Genomic DNA, 24091 nt, shown 5'->3' with positions numbered 1-24091 from the left:
ACGTAAAGCATCAGCATCATCATCAGTCTTTCAAGAGTCAGGTTTCCCTCAGGAGGAGTCCATAAGATAGGTCTAACTATGATTTGAATTCCATTTCTCTCCCATTATGTTCTCGCTGCCTGTGGGATCAAGAGGTATGATTAGACATCTATTTTGTAGTCCTTAAATTTTCAGTAGCACTTGAGAAAATCCCCACACATCCTTTGACTGAAGGTTAAAACATTCTTCGACAGGCAACTTCTAGAAGGGTCAACAGAGTCTCATCTCCAATGCTTTAAGTTCTAATGACTACCAAGGAAGAGACACTTGGCCCAGTTTGGACTGATCAAGAAGACATTCATAAGAGTGCAAGCCTCAGCTGGGTAACTTGCATCCACAGGAGGAGGTGACCAGGCCAAAGAGGAAGGATGTTCTAGGTAGAAGGGATCACATGATCATAAGCACTGAGATGGGAAAGAGTGGTGTATTTACGGCACTGCAGAAGTGGGAAAGGGTGCTTCTCAGACATGGTTCTGATTTATGTATTATACAGATCAATCTCACACCATGTGGAGGACAGATTTGGGCAGACTGCAGGCAGAAAAATGAGTTAGAATGTTATTATGGGGGTCTATGGAGATTATGACAAGGCCTGGATACAGGCAGGTCCTCAGACCATGGGGCTTACAATAGCAACACAGGGCCCCCAGCCTGGAAAGTACTGGATGGCTCACTGGGTTGCCAGACCAAGATCTCATTGAAAGGCCTTGGCCTGAGGGATGGGCATGAGCCAGTGGGTGGGAGTGGGCTGCTAGCAGGAGGGATTTGATCATGACTCTAAATAAAGGGCATCATCAAAGGGCATAAATAATGTTCTTGCCTCTGGTCTGGATGGTTTTGAGGAATCAGGGAGAAGGTACAGAACCAAACTCTCTAGATGTAGGAAGGGAGAAGGATCCAACAGCTTGGAAAGGTTTTGCCTGGATACAGAGTGAGGAAAACCAAAATAGGAAGGAGATAAAGTACATGGTAGAACTGTAGCTACCATAAGAAGCACCAATAATTCCTTTGTATAAGATTGATAACACTTAGATAACTACTAATTGATCTGAATTCTGGAAGCTATGATATGCATTTGGATGTTTAGAAAAGTCTGTGAAGAGTTTAAGAGATCATAATGTTCCTATTTGTAACTACTTATACCCTTATATACTTGGATGCAGAAGCTCACGTGCTGCAACAGCAAATAACTCCAGATTCTCCCTTCTCCAAATTTTCAGTGTTTTCATTTATGATTTGATTGACTACTATAAAGTTGACTGCTATAAATGCATACTAATAACATTTTTCAATAAGTTTAAACTATTGATGTGACGACCTAGAAAGAGGTCTTAGGAATTAGAAGGAGCTATTTCCTATCACCATTAAAGTCAGAGGAAAACCAAACTATATTTATTAGTCATTTTCACCATTCATATAAAAGTCTGAAAAAATTCAATTTTGTTTCATTTCCTCTAAGAAACTCTCTTATCCCTCCCAAGGGAAGTATGAAACAACATCTAAATTATCACAGAATTCTTTACCTGTTCTCCTTTTTAAAAAATTGTTTATATTCTATTTTTTTTTAAGTTTTAAATGTCCCTTTTGTTGTGCTAACTAGGTTAGTCTATCACCCTTAACAAAGACTTGAATTTCAAAAGGTGCATTTCTGAAGCCCAGCAAACAACTAGGTTATGACAAAAAAAGAACAGTGGAAGCTACGTATTGGTTTTTCTCCAGTGAATATCAGTAAATTGCTTGTATTATTCAAATGCAGATTCATATGAGAGTTCCAAAATACAAAATAATTGAGCTTGATGAATACTGATATGATATAGCTATACGACAAGGGGAAATAATCAGGCAGTGTCATGTGCACTCAACACCATTATTTAATACAAATTTAATGCAGAATTGTTGATTATGAGTCATGGGCTGAGCTAGGGATACAAGATATGGTGTAAAGAACCAAAGTTGTCATGGGATAATTTTTCTGTCTTCTTTGGTAATTCAGTGACGTGTTCTATTCAAGACACTTTGGACCTAAGAAAAGAAACCAGGAAAATAATCTCATAGACGCAACATCTGAAATGAAGCCAGTCCTAATGATAACTAATAGTCTCTTTGACTTTCAGGAACAATATGGTCTCTTTCTGTTGGACTGCTCTCTGTTGGACTGCTCTCTGTCACCACTGATTCCCACACTAGAACACAATCCATTTGGCCAACACTCACTAGCACCCACCACTGGATGTCACAGATTTGGGGTCACTTATTTCACATTCTCAAGAGTAAGAGCCCAATTTCTCACAGGCTGGTCACTGGATGAATCACTCTTGGGTCAGATATCCATTTCTAATCCAATCAGAAGTTGGGAATTGAGGCACAGCATACAACATGGTCCCACAGACCTGCTCCTACCAGCGGCTGGGAGTGGGTAAAACAAAATGAAAGATGTATAGTATGCAAAAATATCACAGAAAGATTAGGAATACGCATTGAAAAGGTAATCTGACCAATAGTGAAACAATGGGTTTCAAAGCAAAATAGATGTCGTTTAATGGTGTGTATGGACCTAAAACACCTGACAGTCTTAGCTATGTTTGCCATTAACAAAAAGCTCTTCAAATAGGTATGACTACATGTACTAAGTCAAATATACACTTACAAATATTATTTTTCTTCCTACCTTAGATTCACCACCTTCAACCAGTCAACCTTCTGTAAACAATTTTAAGTGGATACAATTCACTTTTCCTTTTTCTTGTCCATCCTGCTTTGGTTCATTTGAGAGTTCAGACAAGTCTGTGATGAGTTTAAGAGATCACAATGTACCTATTTGCAGCTACTTCTAGGCTAGGTACTTGGATACAAAAGCAGATATGCTTCCACATATCCTAAATAAGGCTTTGCAATTGAAAATGATATTCCATCTAAGTAATCTAGTCTAAAACAAGAGGTGCAATGATTTCCATTTAAAGGTTTACGACTGTTTGACAAAGAACAATATTAAAAGACCAATGGCAGATGTCTCTAATAGGAAACATTCCAACTACAAATTTACTCTTACAATGATAAAACGTTTTAGAGCAATGGGTACAATGATGTTTTCATTCTTTTGTGGCGGCAGGCAGCTAAGAGACCACCACACTCATGCTCCTGCTTCCTGATCAGAGTGGCTGTAGACCTTAGGTCTAAGAATCCTTACCCCACTTCCATCTATGAGAGGCCACGTGACTGGTTCTCACAAATGGACTGCAGGTGCAGAGATGCAATTGACAATGCAATTGACGATGAGGCCACAGGGGATGGCAGGGCTCTCAAGAAAGAAGCTGAGACCTTAATCACTGCATGGAGGGGAAGCTGAGAAGCAGCCCCTGACCAGCATCCTCCGCCTCTATCTGTTGCAAGAATAAGAGACAAACTTCTATCGTGTTAAGTCACCATAATGTTGGAGTTTATTTGCGCCAGCAGCTTTCGTTTCCTTAACTAAGACACTTCCCTAAAAGTATAGAGTGTCAGAAACACAACAGAACAAGATGACGGAAAGTACAACGCATTTTTGGGAAATGAAAGCTAAATCTTGTAGAGTCTTATTTATGTTTCTTTCACACACGCAGTCACACACTAACACACAGTCACACACATTTATATTTTTAAATGTGAAAACATGGTCCTGAGGCAGATAATTTATTGTGTGGTCAAGTGACTAAGTTTTGTTTTGTTTTGTTTTTTAAACATTTCATAATCACAAACTGACGCCAAATGAATAATCGTTCTATCTACGAATTTGAAATATTTTTACGCATGGGGAATTGCAAGTGTGGTTGATATTTGAGGAGCAATTTCATAATTTAGCATAATATATTAGCAAACAATATAGGTTACATCAAAATGTTCTTTCTTTCATTTCTGGAAACTGCAACTCTGGATCATTTACCAAAAAAAAAAAAAAAAAATCCAAACTGGGAGATTGTGATATGGCATCTCCTGATTTCCAGCAAGTTAAGTGAATACAAAGCCTCCCTTTGTGTAAAATTTGCATAATTTGCATTCAGGGCAGGCGTTAATTTTGTTAAAAGAGTTTCAAGTACAAATCAGGCCATTTAGGATACCTTTTGAACATCTTAAATCAGGTCGGTTATAATTCCTTTCCAACATCTGACTGAATGTTCCAACTCCACTGCCAGGTTTGTAAGGAGAAGATAAACACCACAATTGACTTTCACTGGCAACTCAAAGCACAGACCTGCGAAGAGCAGTGTGCCCAGTACCTGATGCTGCTCATGCTGCCCGTCTCTGATCCAAGCTTGCATCGCTCCAGTTGGCTGGCTACGATCTGGCGTTCTGCCTCCAGCTCTCGGGTCAGTCTTTCAAACTGTAATTCCTGAAATAAAACCACCAAAAAGATTAATTCTATCTTCTATTTGAAAAGTGGAATTCAGCTCAAAATGACAGGATGGTGGAGTGGAAAAAATCTGATTTACCAAGATGTCAAATTTGAGAAGTGGAGGATGTTGATGCGGAATCAGAGAAAGATCTGCAGTTGAGACAGATCTGAGCTTAGACCATAGTCCTGGGACCCACCGGCTGCAGGGCCTTGAATAAGTTATTTAATCTTTGTAAATATCAGTTTCATCATCTGTAAAATGAGTTTACAATACTTATTTCATAAAGTTGAGGTGAGGATTAAATGAGACATTGTCCTTGAAAAATTACCCCCGCCATGTTTGGCAGATGGCCAGTGCCCAACAGATATTACTACTCCTGTCACCAAAAGTGTAACATTTAATAAAGAAACAATTCATTTTTCTATCATTTGGAATATTGTGTTTATTCCCTATTGGTCTTCTAGCTGCCTCTATATCCTAATTTGATTCTCGTATTACATACTGTAGGCTGAAGAAAAATAATGCTCAAATCCACACTTCTTAATGCTTTAAATTCCAGCAGAACGGCAGGGATACTGATTCTACACAGTCTAATCACTAATACCCTTTGAGATATTTGCTATATCACCTTAAAAAATAGCCAGTTGAGGGGCCGGCCCAATGGCATAGTGGTTAAGTTCAGCACACTCCACTTTGGCAGCCCAGGATTCACCAGTTCGGATTCCAGGTGCGGACCTACACTACTCATCAAGCCATGCTGTGGCAGCGACCCGCACACAAAATAGAGGAAGACTGGCATCGATGTTAGGTCAGGGTCAATCTTCCTCAAGCAAAAAGAGGAGGATTGGCAACAGGTGTTAGCTCAGGGCCAATCTTCCTCACCAAAAAATAAGAAGAAGAAGAAGAAATAGCCAGTTGAACCAATGAAAAATGCTCCTATGGAGCCGTCTGAAATCCTGTTAAAGGATTAACTTTAAAGAAAAAGGGTTCAATCAGTACACTAAGGATCTTAGCTGTTCCAACTACAGGATTTTTGTACCATATTTTAATCTTTATATTTTATTTTTCCATACACTTAAGTTTTTTAATAAACATAGTTATAGCAAATCATGTATTTTAACTAAAAATTTCTAGAAAAGGTTTTATAACATCACATTTAACCTCTTTTAAAGGACAAATTATCTGCACAGTTATGTTTTGGGGTGGGAAAACAGGAATGCTGAAAAATACTGCAGAATAAGGAAGCGGTCAGTTTAGAATTAAAACTCCCAATATTGCAGGGATCTGTCTTCCCGGAAAAGATGAGTTTATTGTATGTGCTACCCAGGGACACTCTTGGGTGAGACCTTTAAAAAGTAGGATCTGGTGTGTCTTCTATATATATTAATAATACCCTTGCTCTTTTCCACAAGAGCAGATTTTTTTTTCCTGTTGACATTATTTCGGGGATCTAAGTGAGAGACACTTTACAAATGAGAGCTGAACTTTTCCCTTTAAAATGCTAAAACTGAGGAAGCGTGTTGTTGTTGGAGCTCAAATTTTTATTCTTATATATTCTGAAGGACAGTATAGATTATTCGTAAGGAATGAACACCAAGACCTCTGGTGAATGCATTTTGTGCATCAAACCTTCCCTTCTATTCCCTGCAAGTTCTACTGCCTTTTTTTTTTTTTTTTGGCAGTTCCTTTCTACAAAAATATGTAAGTTCTAGGACGTTTTTCATTTCCAGGCTTTATAATATATTTTATCTTAAATCTGTCTGTGTAACAGGAAATCACCTCATACCTTTGAGTTGATAACACCTTAAAAACGTAATACTTAAAGATCATATAGAACTGCTCACAGGTAGATGGAAATTCATTATTTGTATTATCTAAAGTACTTTAATTTGCTGCATGTTTGCATATATTACAAGTAGTCAAATATGGCAAGACAGAGCAGAAATCTGAGTCAGGATTCATAAACCTTCTTGGGCTTCTACTAGAACAGACATTGCTCTTGGGTGTGCTTGCTGAAGGCTGTGGTCTCACTATATGTTTTCTTCACATCAGTTTTACAGGAAGGAGGTGACAGGAGACACTTTTTCATGCAAGCTGCCTTCTAAACATATAGTCACAATTCCCAGTGCTCTTTATCACTCTGTGCAGATCTATATTTCCATCTGGCATAATTTTCCTTCTATCTGAAAGACTCCCTTTAGTATTTCTTTTTATGTGGTTCTTTTGATGATGAATTCTTTTGGCTTTACATACCTAACAACAATCTTTATTTTGCCCTCATTTTTGAAAGGTATTTTTGCTCCACTGTCCTCTCATTTGCATTGTACCTGACAAAAAAAAAAGTATGGCATTCCTTGTCTTCGTTTCTTTGTATATACAGTGTCTTTTTTCCTCTGCCTCCTTTTAAGATTTTCTCTTTATCACTGGTGCTGAACAACTTGATGGAAAGTTCCTTGATGTACTTTTCTTCATGGATCTTATGCTTCGTGGTCATTGGGCTTCTTGGATCTGTTAATTTATAGTTTCCATCAAATTTGGAAATTTTTCAGCCATTAACTCTTCAAAAAACTTTTTCTCTTCACCACTATCTCCTCTCCTTCCGTGACTACAATTAAGTGTATATTAAGTCACTTAGAATTATCCCACAGTTCATGAATTCTTTTCCATTTTAAAAATTCTTTTTTTCTCTCTTTGTGTTTCATTTTGGATAGTTTCTATTGGTGTCTTCGACTTAACCAATCTTTTCTTCTGCAATGTCTAATCTACCCTCAATCCCATCAAGTGTACTTTTATCTCAGACATTGATAAATCATATATCTCTAAAAGTTTCATTTGAGTCTTTTTTATATCCTCAATGTCTCTATTTAACTTTTTGAACATATGGAATACACACATAAAATTGTTTTAATGTCTTGATTAGCTAATTCTAGCAACTGTGTCAGTTATAACTGATTGATTTTCCTTCTTAGTATGAGCCATATTTCTCCTCTGCATGTGTCACAGTGATCTTTGACGGAACATAAAACATTTTGAAGTTTATCTTGTCGTGTTCTGGGTATCTTCATATCCCTACAAATATCTTAAGCTCTGTTCTAGGGCACAGTTAAGTTACTTGGAAGCAACGTGATACATTTGAGTCTTGTATTTAAATTCGATAGAGGCAACAGAATAGCATTTAGTCTAGGGCTAATTACTCTACACTCCCTAGGCAGAACCTTCTGAGTACTCTATGTTGTACGAATTAAGGGGTTTCCCAGCTTGGTTGATGGGTATAAGCATATATTCCTGGCTCTGGTGTGAGCACCAGCTACTATTTCCTCCCATCCTTGCAGATGGTTCTTTCCCTGCTCCCTGGTGGTTTCCTTAAATACGTGGCTGCTCAGCTCTCTGCTAAATAGTAGAAGGGGACCCTCTGCAGATATCAAAAGTTCTCTCTCTGAGCAGTGATCACCTTTCTCCTAATTTGCCCTGCAAATTCTAGCCATCTTTACCTCCCTGGACTCTCAGCTCTGTCTCCCCAGCTCAGGGAGTCCTCAGTGCTCTTCTACACTGTTGTGGGAAAACTCTCTCAAGGCAGTAAGCTGGGAAATTGTAGGGCTCACCTTATTCGCTTGGTATCTCTTAAGAATCACGGTCCTTCATTGCCTGAAGTTCAGTGTCTTGAAAACTGGTGTTTCATATTTTTTGTCTGTATGTTTTTTTTGTTGCTCTTTCAGGTAGGAAGGTATTTCTGGGCCCTCTTACTTTATCTCGGCTGAAAACTGGAAGTTTTTCAAGAATTAACAATATATCCCCCCATGCTTGATTTGTAAATACATAGTTTCCACTGTATTTAAAAATGCACACTAAATGCACTACTAACCAGCTAAGTACTCAAGTTTTTATACATTTTCTTTAATGTTGTTCAAAACTAGGGTATTAAAAATAGAGGCTACTTTGGGTTACTTGTTGCTTTTATTTGCACGATGATTTTTTAATCGAATTGACATTTTCTTTATTAAGGAAACTGAATCAGCGTATTGCCTTTTTAAAACGTCCATTCAATAAATGTTTACTTTTCTTCATGTATATGAAACAAGCAAGTAATTAAGTGAATTTTCCCTCTTTTGCTTCACTAAGGAGTACATAGTAAATGTCAAGGTCCTCAAGGAACAAGGAAGTTTCTCCTCTTCATCTAAAATTCTATATTTTATTGATATAATAACACAAAACATAATAAAATTGGAGGCTAAAATTTTTATTCAGCACTTACTATTGAGAGCTTCATTACTAGGACAGCATATCAGGTGGAGACTTTCCCTGCTGGGTTGCCACTGTGTCTAGTGTCTAGAGCAGTCCTGGCACACAGTACGTGCTCAATAAATATCTGTTAAATGAATGTATCTGCACTGAGCTCAGTGCTTGACATGTATTACCTTGTGTAAACAGCATCAAACTGCTTTTTCCTAGGTTCTGTTTTTTCTTCACTTTACAAAAATGTTAAGGTAAATAAGGTGAAAGGATTAGCCTTGGTCAGGAAAGAAATTCTTCCTTCAAAAGTAGGAAAGAAAACGAGATCAAGGATGGTATTTTAGGAGAACTGGACATAGAGAAGGGGGATGTTGAAGGAATTCATTAATATGGGATGGACTAAATAGTCCCAATATTTTCAATTCTTTTGTTTTAGAAACCATAGCAGTCCATTAACATAGAGGACATATGATGCCAATGTAAAATAGGAAGATCATTAGCATTCATATTAAGACTCATTATTTAAATAATCTTTATTTCTATGAACTCTGGAGACCAGGTTCTGACATGCCTTACTCAGCCATTTCCTACCTTACCCTAACCTAAAGGACTGAGGCTCATAGGGAGGGCTGTGTTTGCCACAGCACATCCTTGGGGGCAGGAACCCTCAGGACCTAAGCTGGTCCTCTTGCGGTTTTATGCTTGGAATTGAAAACTGACCTTGGAATTGGGAACTAGAAGAGCTGCAATTGAGATTGTCCAACTGCAGGTGCTCCTGTGGCCTAAAGGCTCCACAGTATCCTCTAGGGCATCGTCACAACAGTGAATGAGCTTCTAGGATTTTAGATGAAGAGAAACTTCCTTGTTCCTTGAGGAGTACGTAAACCGTGGTGTGCATGAAAAGACGACATTCTCCAGTTTTAATTCAGGTTGATGTTTGAAGAGGACAGACTTCTCAGGACTGAATAATTCCCTAGGCTTCTTAAAGACTTTGACATGGAAAAGCATTCAAGAGGGGGATGTTGCTAATAAGCCCAGGTGGGTATCCAAGAAATCAATTGGAAAAATAAAAGTGTGTGGATATATTTAGCGAAATTTGTAATACTGTTTCAAAGTGAATATGTGGTATTAAATTAATTCAGTGAAGGTGAGACTATAAAGAAATATGAGAAGAAGAGTGAAGAAAGATCTTTGAAGGTTATCTGAATTTGGAGAGCAGAAGGAACAAGAGAAGCCAATAAAATGGAAGAATAATCACAGGTCAAAAAACCACTAGTACGGCCTTCTGGGCAGTTTCAGTGGAGAAGTGGTGATGTAAATCAGAGTATGAAAAGGGATATGACTCCAAGAGCACAGGAAACAAAAGCAAAAATGGACAAGTAGAACTACATCAAACTAAGAAGCTTCCTTTCCTTTCTACAAAGGAAACAGCCAACAGAGTGAAAAGGTAACCCATGGAAGGGGAAAGAATATTTAAAGGAGTTAATTTCCAAAATACATAAGGAACTCATACAACTCAAAAGTAAAAACAAACAAGCAAAAATTTAAAAATGGGCAAGGTGCTTGCATAGACATTTCTCCAAAGAAGACATACAAATGGATGGCACGTATATAAAAAGGTGCTCGACACCACTAATCATCAGGGAAATGCAAAATCAAAATCACCTCACACCTGCTAGGATGGTTATTATATATTAAAAAAAACAGATAATTATTGGCAAGGATGTGGAGAAACTGGAACCCTTGGGCAATGTTGGTGGAAACGTAAAATGGTGCAACCACTATGTAAAACAGAATGGAGGTTCCTCAAAAAATTAAAAATAGAACTACTATATGATCTAGCAATCCCACTCTTGGGTATATATCCAAAAGAATTGAAATCAGGATCTAGAAGAGATATCTGCACTGCCATGTTCATTATAGCATTATTCACAATAGCCAAGACATGGAAACAATTTAAATGTCCAACAGACAAATGGATAAAGAAAATGTGGTATAACCATACACTGGAATGTTATTCAGCCTTAGAAAAGAAGGAAATTGTAACATTTGCGACAACGTGGAAGGACCTGAAAGACATTATGCTAAGTGAAATAAGTCAGTTAGGACAAAAATTGCATGATTCCACTTATACAAGGTATCTAAAATAGTCAAACTTACAAGAAGCAGAAAATAGGATAGTGGTTGCCATGGGCTAGGGAGTGGGGCAAATGGGGAGTTTGTTGTTAAATGGGTAAAAAGTTTCAGTTATTTAAGATGAACAAGTTCTAGAGATCTGTCATACAACAGAATGTCTACAGTTAACAACACTGTGCTGTGTACTTAAAAATTTGTTAAGGGCCGGGCCCGTGGCTTAGTGGTTAAGTGCGCGTGCCTCGCTACCGCCAGCCCGGGTTCGGATCCCGGGCGTGCACTGATGCACCACTTCTCCGGCCATGGTGAGGCCGCGTCCCACATACAGCAACTAGAAGGATGTGCAACTATGACATACAACTATCTACTGGTGCTTTGGGGCAAAAAAAAAAAAAGGAGGAGTATTGGTGATAGATGTTAGCTCAGAGCGGGTCTTCTTCAGCAAAAAGAGGAGGATTAGCATGATGTTAGCTCAGGGCTGATCTTCCTCACAAAAAAAAAAAAATTTGTTAAGAGGGTAGATCTCATATTAAGTGTTCTTATCACCAAAAGAAAAAAAGCAAAGGGACACAAGGAAACTTTTGGAAGTGATGGATATATTTATTACCTTGATTGTGGTGATGGTATTGTGGGTGTATGTATCTGTCCGAACTCATTAAGTGGTATATATTAAATATAGGCAGTTTTTTGTATATCAATCATACTTAAATGAAATTGTTAAAAAAAAAAAAATACTGCCAAAACATGGTTCAGAAACCTTCCAGAGAAATTAGGATTTCATGGAAATTAAGAATAGTGTGTGGATTAGAGAAGACACCTTGTGGTAAAGGAAGTTTTAAGAAAAATAAAAGTAGTGTTAGAGAACCTAAATCTCCCCACTAAATGGAAATTATGTTTTAGAGATCATAAAAATTTATAAAAGTAGCAGATATATGATGCCAAAGTTCATTAAAATTTACTAACAGCCAGATTTAAATGATTTTCACTCCTAGAATAATAGCACATCGTTGAGTCAGATAAAACATTAGGATTATAAGAAAAATTATCATATAGCTTTACAACTTTTTCCTAAAGAGTCTAAATTAATAATTAATTTGGCTTAACTAAATGGAGTTTATTGCATGTTTTTAAATGGATAAAAGCATATAAAGTCTCTTGAGGGGGCTTAGCTAACTCAGTATAAAAACTGAAATCAGAAAACACATACTCATAGTTTCATTAATTCCTTCAAATAAATATTTTATTTAACATTGTGGCATGGTATAAGCTGGGATCATCCAAGCTAGATTTGAGGAAGTAGAAGACTTTAGACTGAATAGTGAATTAAGTAAGGATAGATTGGCCACGATTTTACTAATATGAGAAGATGGAAAGTACTGGACAGAAGTGGAGAATGGAGACAATGGATGAGATGCTAGATAGTGGAAGACAAGGTGTTTTATATGGGGTAGATCTGGTTGCTAGAATCCAATGATTTAGGATTTAAAGTGACCATGTCAGCTAGAAAAAGTGGGAAGGTGGACCCAAAACATATCCTGAGACTGTGTGTGGACTACACATGCTCAGGCATCAAGCTTCTTTATCAATCTCCCTTCCTGTAGGAGAAAAGTATATTGATGACAGGCACCCGCCCAGAGACAAAGCGGTGGTCCTGTGCAAAGTCTTCGTGTATGCTAACGGAACAGAGGTAGGCATGAGGGAGAAGAGTAGAAAGGAGCATGGGATTTGATAGGTTTAGCCATGGCAGTGAAGCCTCCAGGGTTCTCCTTAATGAGGCCTCAAAGAAAACTTGCTGCTCCTGCTGGGTCAAGTTAGATAAGAAAGGAAAATCCAATAATGAGCAACAGAAGGTCTAAGTTCCTTTCATGGCCAGCTATTCTATTCTCCACTCCTCAAGAGTGTCTAATACTATTACTTGTGATCCAATGCTAATCAGTTTACACCTTTGTTCTTGTACTTTCTGTATTTTATGTATTTTATCATGATTATCTGTTCAAGTGTTTGTATCCTCCTAGACTGTGAATTTCTTAAGGAAGGGATTAGGTCCTAAATTATCATTTTATCTGTGAGCAAAATTCCTGATATATAACTGGAACTAGGTAAATGTTTATGAATGAATGACAGAAGATCCTGGTATCAAGCTTCCTGGAAGGGAATGGACAAGTTGTTTGTTATGAAATAATTTTTATTTAAAGAAAGTATTTCACGATCACAAGTGAATATGAGAATATTCCTGTAGGACTTCAAGAAAATCAATAGTTCTATGAAGTTTCTTCATAATCATGTTATGCTCAGAATTCAGTATGCTGATCAACTGTAAGAATAAAAACATGCAACACATTTCAAAGGGTTTTAAAAGGTTTATCTAGGTGCTGTTTCTTTTGTTTAAATTTCCTCTTCTTTGCTTCTCCTCCTTCTAATCAGTGCCTCTTTGAATATACATATAAAATATATAAAGTATAAAACACATAAATATATAAAATTATATATATAATTTAATAGACATCTATATTTCTAACTGTATAAGGAAAAATATTGTCATTGTTCTTTTTAAATTAAATGGTATATCCACAAATTGAAATGGGTCAAATATTTGTCAAGTTTACTTGAAAAACAGCAGCAACCCCTACCTTCTCATTTCCTCTTCTTCAGAAGTAAGCGCTTTTAACTCTGTGTCTGATTTATATATCCATCTCTATTAACTTTCCGACAGTTACTCCTGAATTTTCAGCGATAGGCCTCATCAGTTGATGTCCCACAATGGAAGATGAGGATTCATCTCCATCTCCCCATCTGCCATCACACAGATACACATCTCCCATCTTCTCCCATGTTCCCCACATAGTCAAACTGCAATTTTAGGTGGAAAAACATGATGAGGTAAATGCTGTTTATAGTATTATTTCTTTAACATCAATATACAATTCGTTTTTCCTAAGTGAATAGCTTGTCTTTTTTGTTGTTAATGCTCATTTGTTCAGTTGTCTATGTACCTACCATGAATCCAACCAAAAACTTCCCTCGATTTGTATAAACTTTTCTCAACACAATCAAACACAGGAAATCATATGTCAGTTTCATCTTCCGAGGAAATCTCATCTGGTTCCTTCCAACCTACTCTAATCTGGCCTGGCTGCCCCCTTTGTACAGCTGTTGTTCTGGGACCTTCCTTTACCTCCATGCTAGGGATTTCCTCTGTTCCTCTCTTATGTGGGATTTCTTCTTTCCTGGACCTGTCATCCTCTTCATTTTCCTACATTATTTCCTTTTCTGGTGGAAAATGTCTTTGGAGAGGGAGAGAATGGGAGGCAGTTTTTTGAGACTTTGCGTGTCTAATGTTTTTATTCTACTCTCACACTTAGTCCTATGGCTGGGTACAGAAGTGGAGAATTCTAAGTTGGAAATAATTTTCCCTTAGAGTTTTGAGATAGTGCTTTAATATCTTCTGCCTCCCATTGTTGCTGTTGAGAAGTGCGAAACATTCTAAGTTTTTATTATTTTTGTATGAAATCTGCCTTCCTTTCTTCCAGAAAACTTGTTGCATCTTCTCTTGGTCCCTAGTGTTCTACAATTTTATTGTGACGTATCTTGATATAAATCTATTTTTAGATATTTTCTGGACCTTTAGTGGGACCTTTCAATCTAGCAACTTACATTGCTCAGTTCTAGGCAATTCTATAATTCTATTGAAAAAAATTTATCCTTTTCTGCCTTTTGTTTTTTAAAATTTTCTTGTTTTATTAACTCATCAGTCAGATCCTAAAATCTCCATTAGTTCCTTAAGTTTCCTCTTTAAATTTTTTCCTCTTCCAGTTTTTCATCTCTCTATCTTTTAATTTTACTTTCTGGAACGTTTCCTCAATTTAATTATATAGGTCTCTAACAATGGTTCACTGTTGTTATTATACTTATAATTTCTAAGACTTGGTTTTTGTTCTCTGAATATTCCATTTAATTCTCACCTGATATTTCTTTTACGGATGTGAAATCATCTCTTCTCTTTCAATGATGTTAATGTTATGATTTCTTCTCTCTGCAAAGTTCCTATTTTATAATGATTTTCCGTTTGTTTTAGAATCTATCTTTCATCTTATAGGCTTTTTGAGACATCTCAAGTTCCTTGGCAGTCTGCTCCTACTGAGTGGGGATAGAATGCTGATCAGACTCTTGATATCAGTGGGGCTTGTTAGCTGTACTTTCCAGGAGAATCACTGGGTGTGTCCATGCAGAACTCCCAGAGAAGACTCTCGCAAGCTCCAGCGGTGAGCATCAACATTCAGGGTTTGGAAAATCCTGTAGTGGTAGAGGCTGGAGGCGGAGTGAAGGGGAGGGGCTCAAAATTTGGTAAGTAAAATTTCATTTACTCCCACTCTCAACTTTCAATACCCCACTTTTACTACTTTACCTTGTGGGGCTGAGTTAAGAGACTCTAATTTCATCCCCTCCAGAGAATAAATCTCTAGACTTCACCAGTATAGAGCAAGAGCAGTCCTCTAGCTGTGTGCGGTGGGGTCAGAGATTTGAGAGTCGAACGGATATTTAAACAGATTTTCAGCCAGATTCTCTTGCTTGCAACTGTACTTCGTGTCCCGTGTCCCCACTCTTACAAATCTTTGAAAGATTTTTCTTGTTAAGTTAGACTATGTTTTTACTTCTCCTACAGCTTAAAATTCCATTTTCTTGGGTGTGATGAGTCATTTACCTCTTTTTCTATCTACTTGATAATTATATCAAGTATATCAAATGTTATCAGTTCTAAGACACATTTTTTCACACTGTAATATTTCTGGGTTTACTATCTCTCAAACTGGGATGACTTACATTTGATAGCATGTGATAGTTTAATTAGAAATGTTGTTTTCTTCATAGTACATGAAGTATTAACAATTGATGACCTCTCAAATTGGATAAAATACGATTCTTTATTCACCTATTTGATAGGTTCATGGGGTTATGCCTTTTCAAAAGTCATATTGCCATGGTGGCAAGGGAGCAGGGGTTAATGCAAGGGCTGAATTCACCTTCTTTATTTGGAGGTCAGGTCATTTTCTAAAAGAACTTGGAAACCTCAGAGCAAAGGAGGACATACCAGAGTAACGCTGAACCTAAAATGCCCCTGGTCTTTGTACCATCTGCAGAACGTCCTGAGCTAGAATACTTTAATTTGCACAGGTTGGTCCCCCTGCTTTCCTTCCAAGCACAACCACATCCCATACCCAGGTGCTGGTCTTGTTCCAAGTTAGGAATGTGTAAAGAATATCTGAAGTTTGATATTTCAAGATTTCATCAACTTTCCTGCTGTACCTCTATTTCTAGAATTTGGGTCCATACCTAGTTTTATTTTGAGCAAATTCTTGGGTGATAAAGAGCAATCATTGTCTAGGCCCGGGACCTTTACAGGAGCATTTTGTTAACAACTCGACCTTCTTGGAGACTAATGACCTACGTCTCTATACCATTCTATATCACTACCTGCTGCCGGTTTCATTTGACGGTTGCTTGGCCTATCTGATGAGCCATCCACCTGATATATATCTCTGCTCTACCCTGACCTCTTCCCTCCCCCCTGCCTAAGATTGCCTGTTACCTAACATCTCCCTGCCTCTTGCTGGAGTCTCAGCACATCGTCTATTTCCTCCAGAGCTTGCTACAGCCTCCATATCGCTTTCACTCCCCCTGTGTCTTGACCATCCTGTCTGCAGTTGAGACCTGGTTCTTAGAAGCACCAATGTCAATACAATCAATGTTAGTTCTCTGTAAAATGAAAGAATGGAAGGTCATTGCTTTTTCTCTTCTGACTCTAAGATTCAATAATTTTAGGGAATCTGATTTAGTGACTCTGCTTGCAATCCTGGAGCAAAATGACTCTTCAGGTGTTTTGAAATATTTTATTATAAAGTGAATTATAGTCATTATCATTGTATAAACGTTGCCCTCAGATGTTCTTCTACCTGGGAGAGGATCAGAGCTCAGGAAAGGTTCTCTGTCCTCTGGCTTGAGTCTCTGCAGGAAACATGAAAGACTAGCTTTCCATTGCGTAGACGAGTTTTTGTTCCCTCATCTCTGCAGCCATCAAGGATTTGTATTATCAAGTAATCCTGGGCAACCTTTTTTCTCACATCACTTTTTTTTTTTTGGTGAGGAAGATGGGCCCTGAGCTAACATCTGCCAATCCTCCTCTTTTTTTGCTAAGGAAGACTGGCCCTGGACTAACATCCATGCCCATCTTCCTCTACTTTGTATGGGACGCCGCCACAGCATGGCTCAACAAGCGGTGCCTCGGTGCACGCCCGGGATCCCAACCTGCCAACCCCGGGCCGCCCCAGCGGAGCGCACGCACTTAACCACTTGCGCCACCGGGCCAGACCCTCTCACATCACTTTTAATTCCCATTTCACATGAATGAGTTGACTTCATAGCTACAAACTCTTGGCAATGTTAATTTCATCCCACTGAGACACATTGTGAAACCAAATCTGAAGGGAAAGTAGTACAAATGACAGGGTAATAACAGGAAGCCTATAGCAAAGTGTCCAACAAATCTGGAAAGAACAAGCCATAATGTCAGGATGGAATGGAACAAATCACTGTCAACTGAAAAGCTATGTAGACCTCATTGATGAGTCCAAAACTATGGCAAAGAGCTGTCTGCAGAAGTTTACAAAGCTGACAGATTAATGTTTTAAACAACCATGATGTCATCCTGGGTCACCTAGCAAGACAGCACATGACAGGAATCAGCATCCAGAAGTGGAATCATAGGCATCTTTCCAGAACTGTTTCAATAAAATAAAAATATAACGAAAAACCTCTTTCTGACCAATTCCTTCAATATGTTGGATTCCAACTGCTTTGTTCTTGCTGAATGCCTTGTTATCCAAATAAAGCATGTTTACCATAATTTATTTAATTCATCTAAATGGCAGCACTCCATGAAATAAAGAAGGCCACATTTCTTGGTAGTTTAAAATGATGTAAAAATCCAGATAAAAAATTTAGTGATACTACCACATTGGTGACTCTTAACTACAGCATGATAATCTCTAGAACTTTTTTTTAATGCCTGGTACATAATCCAGAACTAGAGAATAAAAACTTACAGGTGATGGGGCCCTGACATTTACATTTTGAAAATTTTCTACTAGTGATTTTTATGCCCATACTTGCTTAGGGATGACTATTTTATTTATGACAATAGCCGCTAATAATGGCAGTCAATATTTTAAGTATTTACTTACCATATATCATACTCTGCTAAATGCTTTACATGCATTAACTTATTCATTCCTCACACTAACCCAATAAGGCAAGTATTTTATTTTCTGAGACATCTCAAATTTAAAGATGTTAAGTAGCTTCCCCAAAGATTAGCAGAGACTAGAACTAGCAGTCTAACTCAAACTGTTCAAAACCCCATTGCCTCAAACCTCTACAACTATTTATTCTCACTGTTTTAATGGAGGCTATAGAACCAGGAACAATGTAGCCAAAATAATAACACAAATTTCCTTAATAAGGAATGTCTACAGCTCGCCATTTCATGCTCTCTTTTACTGTAGTTCTCCTTTCCTTCCTAGAAATAAAATATTGTAATTATTATGTCCAATCATAGGAAGAATTATACTCATTGTACTGTTCAAGTTCACACTACAACTGAAATATTTCTTTCTAATAATGGCCCTTAACTTTTAGGAGAGCCACTGCCAAAATCAGAAACTCCTAATGAGGGCAATGACGATGGTGAGGAGTTCAGCTTCAACATCCTTGCCTGTGTTTACACACTAGTGGAGAAACCAGCCTTCCAATATTTAAAGGCTGAAAGAAGTACCAGATCTCTAGGCTCAGCCAAGGTTGATGACTTGCATTCCCTCAAATGGACTTTGCATGTGCTCACTCTGCATCCACTGCTCCGAATATCCACTTCCTCTTCCCTGCTCTTCCCCTGTTCCTCAAGTCTAGGGAAAATGTCCTTGCCTTTCAATTTGATGGTGACCTCAACAATCTCAACACTCCCTAATTACCACCTGTTCTGTACGAGTACATTCCTGACCTCACCCTCACTCTCCCTGCACAGAAGAAATGACCACCACTCTCAGCACTAACAATGCTGTACTAAATTCATTTAATTACACATCTGTCTTCTCTCTTAGAACATACATGCCTTGATGGCAGGGACCATGCCCTTGCATTGTCACCTTATTCTCACCTAGCACAGACTGCACTCAATAAATGATGAATGGATGGATGGGTGGCTGATTTAATGTACGACCTCAACAAATAATGTTTGGATCAACATGAGAAAGTGTGCAATAGTGTATATGCATAGAGCAAACTCACTAACACATCTGATAAAATATAAAAGATGAGCTTAAATTACTTTTGTGGCACTTCCAATACAAAATTTCTATGATCTTTTTCCATGAATTGCTGTCTCTCTCTAGCCTCTTATATGTCTTTTCTATAATTAACTTGAATTATAGGAATAATTCTATTCAGAACAGAAACGTCTGAGTGACAAAAGGCCAATGTTTATCCTTTCTCACTCAATGCTCTTTGTGGAAATTTAAATAGCTAAATATTCACACCAGTGGAATAATTATATATGCTCTCACCGCCAAACACCATCAGTATTTTACCTGACCTACTGTCAGCATTTTATTTTTTTGGCCTCTCATTCCTTCCTGGAACAAACTCTTCTTATGGTTTTCAATACACCCCTCTCTTGCTTTCCTTTCCACCTCTGGCTGCCCTTATTCTCTATGGGTGTCTCATATTCTCTTAAACTATCATTCTCCTTGGGATTATTTTAAATTTCTATTTTCTTACACTGTCTCTGAATAATCTCATCCATTCCCACAGCTTCAATAACCAAAAATGGTATATATCCAACTCTCCACTGACATCCATTCTGGAGAATCCAGAAGTTCATGTCCAAAATTGAAATCACAGCATTCAATCTGCAAACCTGCTCGCATTGCTTTGTTTTCCTATCTCAGTAAATGACACCATCAAGTTGCCTAATTCCCAAATTTGTGTATCATTCTGAACTTTGTCCTCTCCAGATACACAAAAAAAATCATTAAATACCACCATGGTATTGTTTTTTTTTTTAAGTGCTTTTTTTTTTTTTTTTTTTTTTTGGTGAGGAAGATCAGCCCTGAGCTAACATCCGTGCTAATCCTCCTCTTTTTGGTGAGGAAGACCAGCTCTGAGCTAACATCTATTGCCAATCCTCCTCCTTTTTTTTACCCCCCAAAGCCCCAGTAGATAGTTGTATGTCATAGTTGCACCCCCTTCTAGTTGCTGTATGTGGGACACGGCCTCAGCATGGCCGGAGAAGCAGTGCGTCGGTGCGCGCCCAGGATCCGAACCCCAGGCGGCCAGTAGCGGAGCACGCGCACTTAACCACTAAGCCACGGGGCCGGCCCCCCCCACCCCGTGATATTGTGATTTATAGTGACAAGAGATTTTCACATATTGAGGTATATGGGGTAACTATTTGGGTTCAAAACTGATTCGGCTTGAACTAAAAAACCTAACTTATGGCATATCAAACATACATTGTACATCTGTGTAACCATTAAAGAATGCACTCTCTTAAGATAAGAATGCATACTTTCCCGCCTATATCCTGTTGGTAACACCCAAATTAGCCCCTTTCCCAACATCAGGGTCATGTTAACCTGCTAATTTGCAACTGAATACCTCTTTGAAACTTTGATGAAAATATATCCTGGGTGCATTTAATGTGCATCCTTTGTTCTAACAAGATATGACTCTACTGAAAACCATGCTTCTCTGGAATGCTTTCTAAAGCCTTCCCGGGGTTATAATCCTCATTCTGGCTCAAGTAAAACTCACCTTATTTCTCTTACCCGTATAATGGTTATTGGTTATTTTGAGTCGACAATAGTAAGAAATATATAGTTGGTCTTTATCCTCTTTTCTGTCACAAAGCTCCTAAAACCCTTGGAATTTCCTAAGTGATGAGGGTGACAAAGGTGTCTTTTGTTATGTTAATGAGGTGACTTTTGGAAAGCACCTAGGGATGGGTGCTGGTTGTCAGGAGAACCAACCAAGTGATTAGAGGATTGGAACTTTCAGTCCCATCTCCCTGACCTCTGGGGAGGGGAAATGGGCTGGAGGTTGAATCAATTGCCAGTGGCCAATGATTTAATCAATCGCGCCTATGTAATGAATTCTCCATAAAAATCCAAAACGACATGGTTCAGAGAGAGATCCCAGGTTGGTGAACACGTGGAGATTCAGGGAGAGTGGAGTGCTAGGAGAGAGTATAGAAGCTCCATGCCCTTTCCCCATACTTTGCCCTGTGCATCTTTTCCATCTGGCTCTTTCTGAGGTATATCCTTTTATAATAAACCAGTAATCTAGTAAGTAAAATGTTTCTCTGAGTTCTGTGAGCTGCTCTAGGAAATTAATCAAACCCAAGGAGTGGGTCGCTGGAACCTTCAGTCTATAGCCAGATGGTTGGTTAGAAGCAAAGGTGACAACCTGGACTTGCCACTGGAATCAGAAGTGTGTGTTTGCAGGAAGTCTTGTAAGACTGAGCCCTTAACCTGTGAGATTCGCTTCATCTCCAGGTAGACAGTGTCAGAATTGAGTTGCATTGCAGGACACCCAGCCGGTGTCAGAGAAGCGCTTGGTGTGGGAAGAAAACTCAAGATGGAATTGAGAATAGTCTTAACCACCAATTCTAGCTCTCTGATCTCTCCACTATCTCCACTGACACCACTCCAATTCTGGGACCAATACTGATACCGGCTCAAGACAAGGTTGACATAAGAGAAGCCATATCGTAGAAAAGAAAAACTCTGTTGTAACTTTGAATGACCTCTGACAAACTAACCCAGCTGGATATGCACCCTTCAGGAGATCTAACTGCTCTGTAGATTTTACGACCCCTGCTTGTGCGTGTACCTCCCAGCTGCGATAAGATGATAACTAGTTTTTTGAGTTCCTTAGGAACGTGATGACCCCTGAACAGAGAATCTATGCTAATAGCCATCATCAAGGAAAACTGACAGATCTGGTGTGGCGACTCCCAGTCTGTAACACCAGAAGCTCAACATTCCTAACCCCCTCCCCAATAACCCAATGGCCTATGTAACTGCTATAAGATTTCATGTCCCCTTAAGATGGTTCTTTTGGACATGAGTAGGCGATCTTCCCTCTTGCTAGCAGGTTGTAACAAAACAGTCCTTTTTCTCCTACCACCTTGCCTCTTGACTATTGGCATGTCTGGCAGCGAGCAGAAGGCCCCACGTTGGGCGGTAACAATATCTCTTGCCCAGAGGCCTGAACTCATTATCCTAATTAGAGTGTCTGCCTTTGTTCATGCCTGCTTTCAATCTGTTCTTCATAATATAGCCAAAAGTTATCTTTAAAAACTTAACACACATGATTCCATTATTCATCTACTTAGAACCTTTCAGTGACTCCTTATTTTCTAAGGATAAAAAGTAATCATTCTGAAAATTTAACCCTTCAATGGCTCAACACTTTACAACATTAAAGGAAATATCTATTAACAACAAGCATCATGATGTTTCTCTTGAGTCTTGATATTAATTTGAGGAATTGAATGTGCTGAGCAAATCTGATTGGTTGTTCCTACTCATATTTTCCTTTTGTTTATACAAAAACATAGATTTTGCAAGTTAATATATAGTGTTATTAATTTGAAATTATAGACATAACCTTAAAAAATTAACTAAAACTTAATCCTTTCACATTTTCTTCCAAACTTGATTATTGTTTATTTACAATTAAATATTATGTGTGCTAATTACAACCCAGTTACTCTTATGTTCAAAGATATTCTCCCTTTGCTTGGCCACCAAGATATGTATGTAAGACTTTTCAGAGCAAGGAAGAACACTTCTCTGATTTTGAGAAAAGCATCAGGAGATATTTGCTTTCTAATGACCTAGCCCCCAAACATCTTGCCAAACTGTGAAATTCACATTTTAAAAGAACTCAATTGTAAAACTGACATTTTCATATGCTTTTATGCTATATCATTTTCATGGCAGAATAATCAATTTTCCCAATGATTTATCATTTTCCTAACATAAAATCCTCTAATGAATTTTACTGGTAGCACTTTGAGAGCTGAGTGTCTGTCAGTTTTTCAGGACTAGGAGATATCTCAAGTCTCTTCAGTGGCTCCAAAATTCCTAGAGAGTTCTCTCATTAGAGCTCTGGAAATCAAAATTTTTCCCCAACAAAAGCAAACATTGTTGCTTAATTTCTCCTCAGTACTACAATACCAGATTTCTCTGGTACATAAAGGAATGCAAAGGGAACATCACCTTCTCACTAACAGCATAGGTGGGGATTGAGCCATCCATGCTTACTTGCCTAGCAGCAAACCACAAGTCCCAATCATTTTGAAGGTATTATTCTTATTATGTTTGATTCCAAGGCAAAGACAATGCTACCTTTTTCATCCAAATCTCTAGCGCCTACCACACAGTAGATGCCAAATAAACATTTATGGAATGAATGAATAAAATGACAGTAGGGAAACAGATATTTATGTGCAAAGCATTCTGCAAGGTCCTGAATGACACAGATAGGAGAGGCATGGGTACAAAATTAGTTCAGGTATAGATCCTATGATGGTCAATTTCATGTGTCAACTTGACTGAACTAAGGGATGGCAGACAGTTGGTAAAATATTATTTCTCAGTATGTCTTTGAGGTATTTCTGGAAGAGTTTGGCATTTGAATCAGTAGACTAAGAAGATCAGTCTCACCAATGCAGGTGGGCATCATTCAACCCACTGAGAGCCTGAATAGAACAAAAGACAGAGGAAGGAAGAATTTGCTTTCTCTGTTTGAGCTGGCACATGCATCTTCTCCTGCCTCAGACATTGGCACTCCTGGTTCTCCAGGACTTTGGACTCAGACCTTTGGACTTAGACTAGAACTTATACCATTGAATCCTGTGGTTTTCAGATCTTTGAGTTTGTACTGAACTAAAGCAGCAGCTTTCCCGGGCCTCAGCTTACAGTTGGCAGATTGTGGGACTTCTCAACCCCTGTAATCGCCTGACACTGACCTCATAATAAATCTCTTTTTATACATCTATTTATATATCCTGCTGGTTCTGTATCTCTGGAGAACTCTAATATAGATTCTGTTGATAGTTTTAAGTCTAGCGAAAGAGCTGAAATCTGCACACAATTAACTGGAATACAAAGTAAAATGCTAAATTGTGATGAGAGAGATATAAATGAATTTCAAAGACAACATCCAGTTAGGTAAGATAGAAGGGGGTGGGGAGATGGAAGAAG

The 24091-nt window shown here is 38.3% G+C and overlaps 1 protein-coding gene across 10 annotated transcripts in view; it reads right to left on the bottom strand.

Moving 5' to 3' along the window:
• CTNND2 (catenin delta 2) overlaps nucleotides 1-24091 on the bottom strand; it is an 892220-nt gene that overhangs the window by 553051 nt on the left and 315078 nt on the right. For 9 of the 10 annotated variants that reach the window (XM_058564342.1, XM_058564335.1, XM_058564340.1 and 6 more), the window contains one exon: nucleotides 4293-4405. The exons of the other annotated variant lie outside the window; for it this stretch is intronic. In XM_058564342.1, the coding sequence (XP_058420325.1) occupies nucleotides 4293-4405 (113 nt within the window). The remainder of the gene's footprint in view (nucleotides 1-4292; nucleotides 4406-24091) is intronic. 10 annotated transcript variants of the gene reach the window in all.

The sequence above is a fragment of the Diceros bicornis genome, chromosome 20 (genome assembly GCF_020826845.1).
Source record: "Diceros bicornis minor isolate mBicDic1 chromosome 20, mDicBic1.mat.cur, whole genome shotgun sequence".
Lineage (NCBI taxonomy): Eukaryota > Metazoa > Chordata > Mammalia > Perissodactyla > Rhinocerotidae > Diceros > Diceros bicornis.
This window is presented reverse-complemented; position numbering and strand designations above follow the sequence as displayed.